The 11,162-nt window shown below is 42.5% G+C and overlaps 1 protein-coding gene across 1 annotated transcript; it reads left to right on the forward strand.

Moving 5' to 3' along the window:
* The first annotated feature begins 4,835 nt into the window (after window positions 1-4,835).
* On the forward strand, window positions 4,836-10,711 carry naa30 (N-alpha-acetyltransferase 30, NatC catalytic subunit). The gene is made up of 4 exons (XM_047388959.1): window positions 4,836-5,873; window positions 7,561-7,684; window positions 7,823-7,878; window positions 9,326-10,711. Exons 1-4 carry the CDS (start codon window positions 5,049-5,051, stop codon window positions 9,461-9,463), a joined length of 1,143 nt encoding a protein of 380 aa, XP_047244915.1. The 5' UTR covers window positions 4,836-5,048; the 3' UTR covers window positions 9,464-10,711.
* The last annotated feature ends 451 nt before the right edge of the window (window positions 10,712-11,162 follow it).

Consider the following 11,162-nt stretch of genomic DNA (forward strand, 5'->3'; position numbering starts at 1 on the left):
TTTGTATCATTCCTCCCATTAACTGAGGGATTATTCGGAGATCAGACGGGACAGGGCCGGACATCTAGTTGACGTTAAGTCTTTCACAAGAATCTGCCACAATCTTCTCCTTTCACTTTTCCTACCTTGCACAAACCCCCACCCTCTTGATTTTTCCACGTCTCCAGCTCTCTCCCGTTCTGTCTTCATTTCTCCTCAGTTTCCCCTCCTCTCTTTTTCTTTCCCTGCACTCCTCTCTGAGTGACAGTTCAATGCACAGCTCTCCCAGGCTTATCTAGCCCCAGCAGATGGTTGCCTTGGATCACTGTTCGTGCGCCACGATCTGGGCTGGCGATAAATACTGCTACAGAGGGAAATATATGCTATCTGTTCTTCACTGGTGCTTTCTTACCTTTTACTTCTTCTCTTTTCACCTCCTCTTGATTGTTTCCATCCCTGATACAGCACTCTTCCTCCTCCTGCCTAGACCTTTCCACACCTCCACCCTGGGCTGTCCTCTCTACTCCCCCTCATTATTACTCCTCATCTCAACACATCCCTCCATCTCTGTGCATTGAATCTGGTCCTGTGTGATTGTCTGTGGTTTCCTGCTGGGCTGGCGCCTGTCTAAAGGGCCCTAGGATTCTCAACCACTGAGGGGGCTTCAGCCATGCCAAAGTGTCCTTCTCTCCTTCCCCTCTCCTCAATTCTGATGTCTCGTCTCATCTGGTCCCTCGTCATCTCTGCAGGACAGATTAAAAGGTCAAATTATATCTCTTCTTGCCTTATTCTTTTCTCTGCCTCTGAGTCCATACCCTATCTATGCATTGCAAATACATTTGAGAAGAGAAACAAATAATCTTCAAAGTGCAGCAGCATTTCATTTCTGTGATCACTTCACTTGTGCAACTGATGTACACTTCACAGGCTGCCGTCACCCATTTCATGTACACTTCACATGTTCGGATTGCTCACATGTGCTTTTTTTCCCTTTATGCAGGAGTCAGGGAACAAAGGAGAGAAGAAGTGTTTAGCTGCCACTCGAAGATGAAGAAGAGAGCTGGGAATGATGTGAATAAGAGAAGACCCTGTGTGGTGACGATTAAGTGGACCAAACATTAGATCCACTCTGTGATGTGTGCCGGTGTGATACGAGAGGGAAAGGCATGAAAACAAGCCGGGATGACTGTGATACAGCTTCTTCTGATAAATGAAGAAATACTGTTGAAGTTCATCTTGTGATAGGAACAGCTGTGCCAGCATGGATGTATATAAAGCTGCCATCCCTAACATGGTGAGGAACCTGCTCCACTGCCTTTAACTGGTGGCTACAGAGCCTTGAAAAAGCATCCATACTCCTTGGACTTTTCATATTACAACTAATATGATGAATGAATGTTACAATGTTACAATGTCAAAATATTTTATTGAGTTGTTATGAGATAGTCCAACATAAAGCAACACATAACTGTGAAGTGGAAGGCAGAAAAATATGGTTTTCAAATGTTTTTCAAATAAAAAAAAAAAAAAGTAGAGTGAATTTGTATTTAGCCTCTTTTCCTCTAAAACCCCAAATTAGCGCAACTAATAGCCTTCAAAAAATTACCTAATTACTGAGTAGAGTCTGTCTAGGTTTGATTTAGTCTTTGTATAAATACAAATGTTCTGTGAAGGCCTAATACGTTTGTTAGAGAACATTAATGAACAAACAGCTTCATGGAAACGAAGCAGACAGGTCAGGGAGAAAGTTTTAGAGAGATTTAAACAGGGTATTATGGTATAATATGGTAATAATATGTAATAATAATATGGTATAATACAATATCCCAAAAATTAACATCTAAACAGAGAATTAAATGAGCCACCATCTGAAAATGGAAAATTGGCAACATTGGAGGAGCTGCTAAGATCCACAACTCAGGTACAACCATTTTTGGTCGCATACCCCACAAACGTAAACTTATGGAAGGTTGCAATGAAGAAAGCTGTTGATGAAAGAAAGCCATAAGAAGTCCAGTTTGCAGTGTACCACAAGCCATGTGTGGAAGAAGGTGCTCTGATCATATGAGACAGAAATTGCCCAGCTTTCTAGCCTGTCTGCAAAACATCATTGAAAATATAAATCTGCACTACATTTCCCCCTGAAGACACTATTCCCACTGTGAAACATGTTGGTGGCAGCATCATGGAGTGGGGGTGTCTTTCTTTAGCTGGAAAGCTAATCAGAGTTATTGATAAAATGGATGGAGGTAAATACATGTATTGTGGAATGGTTCAGATGAAAGCATCAGTGTTAGAGTGGTCTAGTCAAAGTCTAGGGGGATAAATACAAATGCATGCCACACTTTCCTGAATTGTATTTACAATAAACTGAAAAGCATATATTATGTCCTTCTGTTTTACAAATAGGTACTTCGTGTCTGTCCATTGCATAAAATCTCAATGAAATGTACAAGTTTGTGTTTGTAAAGTGAAAAAATGGAAAAAAGCTATATCAGTGATTTTATTAGCCATTGTATTTCTCCGGTACCCCAGATAATTTTCAACCATCTTAATCTGAACTGTGGAACCTGGCAGCCACTCGGGAGCACCTGCACCTGTCCAGCCTGACCTGCTTTTGTTCTGGTGTGACCCCACCTCCTCTAACTTTGGTCCTTAATTAACCCAACAGAAACTAATTAAATACAGCTCTAGTGAACCAGATGCCCGAGTGAGAAAAAGAAAAAGCAGGAGGAAAGATGAGGAGAGTAGACCAGCATCACATTCAGAGGAAGGAGGTGGAAACTCCTGGCTTCCAGCCGCTGAGAGGCAAAAAGGCAGAAATCCAAAATAGGAAACTCGGTTTCAGTGTCAGCATATGTCCCAACCATGTTCTGACTCTCCTCCGAGCTCCTCACTGACCTCATACCTCTTTACGGGCTTTTGTTTTTCAAGGTATTTTGGGTCCTCGCTCACATACAACCACGTCTGCCAAAAAGCTGTAATCACAAGCACACCAGTCACATGATGCAACCGACACCCCGGAGATATTTGGAAAAGGGTAGAGACAGTGTATGGAGAGAGCAGCAGAGACAAACAAGAGCGATGTATATTGAAAGCAGGGAGGAGAGGGGGATAAAACGAGGAGTACATTGGCAAGGGGTAGAAAAAGGCAGAGGACGGGCATGTGAGAAAGAAGATAGGCCTAAATAAATATAGGCTCAAAGCAGCCAAATGTCTCTGGCAAGACACTTGTGCTCTTAGTCCCAAGCAAGCAGAGTTCTCTAAGTGATAGAGAAAGTAATTAAGAAAAGCCTGTTCGAGTAGATAGGCCTGTAAAGAAGATTTGAAGGGCAACTGATTGTGCATGTCTGATTCCAGCTTTTCAGTTAGTTTTCAGCCTCAGGCTTAGCTTTAAAAGAGCCACCTCTCTCCGATTCTCTTTCTTTGTGGTAATTCTTTAGATACAATATATGGCTTTTATTTCCTCAAAATATCTCATCATAGATATGAAAGAAGATTTCAGCATTAGCTGAGAAATATCTTAATTTAGACGTTTTTTCTGTTAGGCCACATGTGTCATGTGCACATGGTCATTTGGGTTTGAGGCTGGAAAGTTCTCACAGTGTCTTGACCAAACCGAATCACCTCCAGATAAACGGACCTGCATGAGGACAAGGTGGAGCAACACTGCCACCCAGAAAAAAGCAAAAAAGGTGCTCTCTTTACTTGATGCATCCAGGAACATCATAAATACTTTTGTGTGTCTGTGCTGCAGTAAAGCCACAGTTTATATCTAAGGTGTACATGTGGTCATGCTTCAAGAAGTATCACAATGTGTAGAGCTGTTATCAATCCATTTTCTATACCTGCTTCTTCCGTACGGGAGCTGGTGCCTATCTCAAGGCAAGAGGCAGGGTACACCTTGGACAGGTTGCCAGTTCATCACAGGGCAACTCAGAGACACAAAGGACAAACAACCATTCATACCTAAGGGCAAGGTAGAGAGACCACTTAACCTAACAGTCGTGTTTTTGGACTGTGGGAGGAAGCCGCAATGATTGTGGGAGGAATTAGTAAACAAAAACTAAAGTTACACATAAAATTGTGAAATCTTTCGAGGTTGGTTATGTCAAGCTAATCTACTAAAGCCACCTGCTGGAGAAACTGGAGTATTGCAGTTATGAAAGTAATAGCATCAACTTTGCGCCCTCTTGTGGTAAAGAGATTATGAACGTAAAAAAAAAACTATACATGAAAATAAAATATGAACGTTAAAACTGTATGTGAAAATAAAATAAATGAAATAAAATGTATACATTTATTGCACTTTAAAATATCCAAAAAAGAGGACCAATGTGCATAGCAATAAAACCAGAAAAACCCTTGATTTGCATTTGTAAATCACTGACACATTATTTAGAAATATTGATATTTTTACATAATATCCTACATTTTTATTAAATTATAAATAACTTTGTATTAAATACATTATTTATTATGGGGATTTTTGCTCCTATGGCCCCTTTATTAATATCCCATTTTTATTTTTCATTCATTTTTAGTAAACTAAAATATATAGCATAAATTGTCCTGTACTACACAAATAAAGAACTTGTATAATAGGAATAATAATATGTTGTTATTATTATTATTATTATTGAGGTAATAATTTTGCAGTCACATCCAAATAAACAGCGTTTGCAACAATCAATCTTTATCTATAACATGAAAAAAAATATTTAATTATTTCAAATTTGTTTCCTGTTGCATTTTGCTTTTTGAAAAATATTTTTTCTCAAGTCTGAAAAAATATTTTTTTTCATCAAGGCTTGAAAACTACAACTCCCACAGATTACGCTGCTGTCGTAAAACGTCTTTTTCTGTTGCAATGGCGTTTGCAGCAGCAGGGAAATCGAGGGGAGAGCAGTGACAAACGTCGCCAACGGTCACATTATCTCCTCAAAAGTGCTCGGATTTTTACGATATTCGGCTAACGGTCTTAGATATTGGTTGTGTAATTCTTCTCCTTGTGGATGAGATTGTGTTGGACGTTTCCGAAGCGCGTCTCTCCACTTTAATGCTGTGGGATGGCCACAGTGCCGCCTGGGCCTAGTAACGCACTGCCTTCATCCCCGGTTGAAGTTGCCCCTTTCTCCGGGGCAGGGAGAGGGGAGCCGGCGGTGGAAACCGGAGAGGCGCCCTACCGCGTGGAGGACTGCGTGTCCGCCGGTACGGGCAAGAAGTCGCAGCCGGTGAACGAGGTCAAAAGGTCGGCCAAGAAGAAGCATAAAAACATGCTAGCCAGGGCTAGCCCGGCGGCGCTCCACTTGAAAATGCAAGCCGGAGAGCAACAGCAGCTAAACGGCTTGGTCAGCCCCTCGGAGGACCCTGATGACCACCAGCGCGCAGGAAGCCGACCTGACAATCTCAACCCGTTCGAGGACAACTGTGACAGCAGCTGTGGCTACGAGGCTGCGGCCGCCATAAACAGTACGGAGCATTGCCAGCACGAAGGCCACAACCCCTTCTCCAAAAACGGCGACCACTCTCCTGTGACTAACAGCAGCGTGAACGGGATGCCGGCTTTCACGAGAACTGTGGCGGCCCACGAAGGCGAGAACCAGTTTGACCACACGCAGCCCACAAGAGCGTCGGGTGACAGCGACGGGCCCGGCGGAGAGGAGTGCCTGGCTGATCCGCAGCTGCAGCCTCCGGCCGCGGAGCTGGCCCGGCTCGACCTAAGCGGCTCTCCCGGCGGAGCAGGAGAGAGCCACGGCATCCGCTATGTCCGCTACGAGTCCGAGCTACAGATGCCGTGGATCATGAGACTAATCACGAAGGACTTGTCTGAGCCTTATTCAATTTACACGTACAGGTACTTCATCCATAACTGGCCGCAGCTTTGCTTTCTGGTGAGTACAACCCTGAAACCTGCTGAGATTTTGTCCTCAAGTCTCAAATATGTAATGTCCTGTATTACTGAGCATTTATCACCTGACAGTTTGTCCCACAAGACGTCAGGAGCATAAAGCAACAAAGATTTGATATTTATGCAGATTCACAGCAACTTAACTGTTATCAAAACAGATAAAGGTTGAATATTAAGGTATGATGACTTTGAATAAAAATACCATAGTTTGACAGTACACATACTCTAATAGATTTTACCTGAAGCAGGAACAATCTACAGTACTTTTAACATTGATTGTTAGAGTTGTAGAAGTTGCAGCAATCAATCGGCCAGAGATTGACCAAGTTTCCTTTAATCAGCTCCGATGATTAGTCTGCAGATAATGAAAACTCTTGATTTTTGTTTTTCTAATTGTCACATTTATCAAAACAATACAAACAAGAACTACCACCTTGTTGTGGTCTAATAAACAGATCAACAGCCAACATTTGATGCTCTTTCTTTTGAGTTTAGTAAAACTCAGATGTTTGGTGACGAGCTTTAATGCATAAATGAGGATAATCTTGTGACTCCTTCATGTTCTTTGTAGTCCTACACTATATATTACCATCTGTATTAGGGTGTGTCTCATCAGTATTGCAACAGGCTGACTGGAATGCACAATTCGTCATCTATTACTTTCCAAGTACGAGGATTTCATAGTTTGCATGCCGATAATATAATCTCAATTTAGCAAGTGTAGCGGCATCACATGATGTTATTTTTTTTTTTTCATATCTTGCAGTTTTAAAACATTTTTCCTTTTGTGCCATCAGCCTTAGAGGACAAAAATGGAATCTGCGGGTCAACAAAGAACAGATTTTGGTTTTATCCAGGAAAAGCCTGATCAGTGCATCTCTAGTTAGAATAAAGGTCTATATAGTGACTTTTTAAATGTTGGCTTAAGCTCAGATATTGAATAAAAAAGCTGCAAGTCTAGTAGTTATTTTGAGGTGCTTATTGTTGACGATATTATAGGTTACTTTTTTCTGTTGTTTGTAAAGTCACCCAACTTTAACCAGCTGATATTAGCTGGTTAATTAGTTAGGCTTTCTGATTGGGTACAGCTGCTGTTGTAATTTTCTGCGGACAGCTTGAGATTGTCAGGACGGCTTCCTGCGCGCTGGTGGCCAATCAAGGTCCACGGAGGGGCCGACCAACCGGTTCAGCGGCTGCCTAGATGTGCTGCTAGTAGGTTCACAGCTGTAGTTCTGAAACATTGTTGCTTTATTTAGATGAATTTGTAGTGCTCTTTTAGTCTCCCCACCAGGACAGTGTAGAAATATTTCTAAACAATGGAATTTGTCGTTCTTTACATGAGTGAAAACTATGTTAGACTAATTTCGGTCAGCTGTCCAGCAGTGCACAGCAACGGTTAAGGGAGATAAAAAACCTACATCTTTACGTCTAGAGGAAAGTCCGGTGGTTTGTTCCTCTGAAGTCCCATGAGACCCGAGGTTGTAAACTTCCCATCCCCAGTGGGTCAGGACTGCCACATGAGCTAGCGGAGGACGCATGATGAAATGAAAGTCAGAGGGCAGCTTGGGGACCCGGTAGATCTGACGGGATGACAGGTCTGCTGGCGTCCTGCAGCTCACCCCAGCTGACACACAGACGACCTAAGTGCTGAGTTTGTGCCTCTGTTACAGGCCATGGTGGAGCAGGAGTGCGTCGGGGCCATTGTTTGTAAGCTTGACATGCATAAGAAGATGTTTCGTCGCGGCTACATTGCCATGCTGGCCGTAGACTCCAAACACAGAAGGAAAAGTATTGGTGAGTGGCATGAAATGCTCTAAAAGTCTATAGTTCGTCCTGACTGCCTTCACTGATATGTTTTGATAAGTTGTAAGAACTTCTTTTTGGTTGCACCTTACTCACTCTCTCTGTTGGCTCGTTCTCGTTTCGTTTCAGGCACCAATTTGGTGAAAAAGGCCATCTATGCCATGGTGGAGGGGGACTGTGACGAGGTAACACCAGTCAACCAGCTCAGCTAAATCTCTCTTCTTGTTTATGAACCCAACTTTAAATGAAACTGTGAATAAAATACAGATTTCATTGAATTTCTCCACCACAGTTATTATTTGTTTAGAGCCAAGATGCCTAGATAAAGCAACACATAGAAAATGTTTATTAGGATCTGAGGAAATAGGTTTTTACTGAAGCCTATTACTAAAAGAGAAGAAAATGTGGAGGGAAATGCTGCTATAAATTTTATTTCTAGGCACGCTTGACCATCCCATCAGAAGAGTGTTTTACTTGCCCTTCCTTAAAATAATCAAATATGTCTCTAACCTTTTTCTACATCTAGAGGCTTGGTCAGATTGGATGGAGAGTTTCTTCAAACATCAGTTGTCCAAGTCCTTTACTTTGACAGGACCATTCTGACACGTAGATGGGCTTTGACCTAAACCAAGGATCACCCACCTTAACGATCCAGAGGGCCACCCTTCCACTGTCTCTTACTGAATAACATTTGTCTAGAGCTGCAAAACCTAAATGACCTTTTAGAGAAAATAACTTATCAAAAAGCCTGTTTGTTTTGCAGTTAACGAACCACCGTTTTTAGGTTTTACATCAACTGAAAACATCAAACCTTTATCAGTAGATAATGAATTTCTTTTTTAAATGTAATATTCATGGGACATTAAGAAAAGAAGCCTCATAGCTGGTGATCTAATGACAGAAAAAATCAAGTGTCATCCTGTTGTGAAAGTGATTGAATTAAAACACATTTAAAAACGACTAAAACTATCCTTATTTCTTACCATACTTCGCATTTCTATATAGGTTATTTGGCCAAAGCCACAGTGAGCCACATGCAGACCCCTGATCTAAACCATTCTATGTAGTCCTGAATGCATGTTAAGGGTCCGTTGTTATTCTGCACGGTTTTCTCTCTATTTATCTTCATGCATCTCCCCACCAACTCTGACCAGCTTCTCTGTCCCTGTTGAAGAGGAGCATTCCTGCATCATGATGCTGCCACCGCTTTGCTTCACTGTTGTGTGCAGAGCGTTTCACATGATTGCTGTCTCCCCAACATGGCTTTAAGCAAACTGCAAGAGAGACTCCTTATTCAATTCAATTAAAATTCAATTCAATTCAAAGAAACTTTATTGATCCCCGAGGGGAAATATGTTTCTTTTTTTGCATCTCTTCTATAAAGATCACACTTTTCGGATTCATATTATGAAGAATTTTGTAAGCTAGTTATTCTTTTTCTTTCATATTACGATTGTGCACTAACTTGTGTTGCTCTTTCACCGATAATCCCAGTAACACTCACTGTGGTGTGAATATTAGAAAATTCAGAAAAGCTGATGAATGCTTAATTGTTGCAATTTTGTTTGTGACGTCAAACTTTTGAACTTTGACGGCCTCTGCTCATTTACGCTGTCTTCTGTGTATCCCCAGGTTGTACTGGAGACCGAGATCACCAATAAATCCGCCCTGAAGCTGTACGAGAACTTGGGTTTTGTCAGAGACAAGCGGCTGTTCAGATACTACCTGAACGGAGTGGACGCGCTGCGGCTCAAACTGTGGCTCCGCTAGAGGGAAGCAGAAGGGACTGAGGGGTGGGGGGGGAGGCGGGTCTCCAGGTGCTGTTCACCTCTAACAGCCTGAGCTCTGCCCTTTCTCATTTCACCCCTACAACACATATATACCTTCGCACACACAAATGCACCCACACCCAGCCACCCCTGTTCAAACGCGAGGAGCTCGCATCGACACAGACACACCTTCCTTTCCTCCTCGACGTTCGAACAACTCTTGCTTAGGTGGGAAAAGACTGAAATGCCAACAGACGTGTTTTATTTTTTACGAGCAGAGCGGCTTCCGGGATGAACCTGGCACCTCATCGCACTGTGACGTGACAGAATCCGAGAGGACGGGGGGCATCGCACCAAATTATCCTGCAGAACACTGGACTGAGCAGACCTGCATGAAATGACACACAGGAAAGCAGGAAGCGCGGCTGCAAACAGCGACCGGGAGGAAATTATTTGTGAAGTTTATTTTTGGGGTTTTTTTTGTTGTTTTTTTAAGCCTTGTTTGATTGGGGAGGGTTAATGATCTAGTCTGACTCGTGTGTTTTTACTGCCACATGATTTGTTTTTCGGGGTGTGTGTGTGTGTGTTTTTGATTGTATGTGCTGCTGTTGGTTTCACTGAAATCTAAGCGAACATGTTTTGGGTGACTGCTTGGATGCGCACTGTATGGGTTTTTTTTGTTTTTTTGTTTCTTGTCTGTCCACTGGGCGTGGCGCCCCGCTGCTGTCTCCCCCATCACCTGGACCAGAGCCTGTAAAACACACGTGCTTCTGTTTATTTTAATTTGAGAGCAGGAGGAGAAAAAACGTAGCTCCTTCCTCTGTTTGGTCCAGAGCAGTTGTTCAACACAAATCAACCCACAATCATCTCAACCTTGCCCATCTTCGGGATAAACCACCCTTTTTTCCGCTTTGATGTCTTTTGCTGTGTCCAACCCTTTTACGGTGTGGTTTAGGGAGTTTAATTTCTTGTATTTTTCCTGTTTTTCCCTCGGGTACACTGCCAGCCTCTGCAAAACGCCCCCAAAACAGACTCTTTGCCAAGGATGGTGTGGTCATATATGTCCATCCGTCTCTGTTTACTAATTGACATGAGAAGTCCCATTCTTAAGTGCCACTCAATCCATTAGGAGTGACGGGAGGTAGATCTGCACTTCTGTTCCCAATGCTGGATTCCTGTTTGAGTATCCTGTGTGTATTTAAACTGTTGATAAAAAAGGAAAATAGACAAGTATTCTTAGCAGATAATATTTCGTTTTTGCTCGGTTTGTTTAGGACTTGTCCACAGTACACATGAAAAAGCAGTTGGGTCCGCAGTGCTCTTCTTGGGTGCCCTAAACTCCATCCACGACCCACCTCCAGAACCTTCAAAGAGCTCTCCAGTTCACACTAATTGGCAAAGAAATACTGCTTCAGCTGCTTTGGGTTTATTTTTTTTTTCTTTTAAAGTAAAATGAACAAAGTCAGATGCACTTCTTTGTAAATTGCTGCAGTGTGTGAGTAAGAGTGTGTGTCCTGCGACTTTAACAGCAGTGTGGATCGGTTCTGTCAAAGTTTCTGCATGGCTAAATTGGCGTTCAGTGCTTGTTATGCCCAAAATCTGCTTTTTTTTTTTGCCGACAGTATTCGAAGCACTGCAGGATGCTGGCATGTGGCGCTGTTGGAAATGTTTTACCCATTGTTAACAAGTAGGCATGGGCT

This window comes from Girardinichthys multiradiatus, chromosome 15 (genome assembly GCF_021462225.1).
Source record: "Girardinichthys multiradiatus isolate DD_20200921_A chromosome 15, DD_fGirMul_XY1, whole genome shotgun sequence".
In the NCBI taxonomy this organism is placed as follows: Eukaryota; Metazoa; Chordata; class Actinopteri; order Cyprinodontiformes; family Goodeidae; genus Girardinichthys; species Girardinichthys multiradiatus.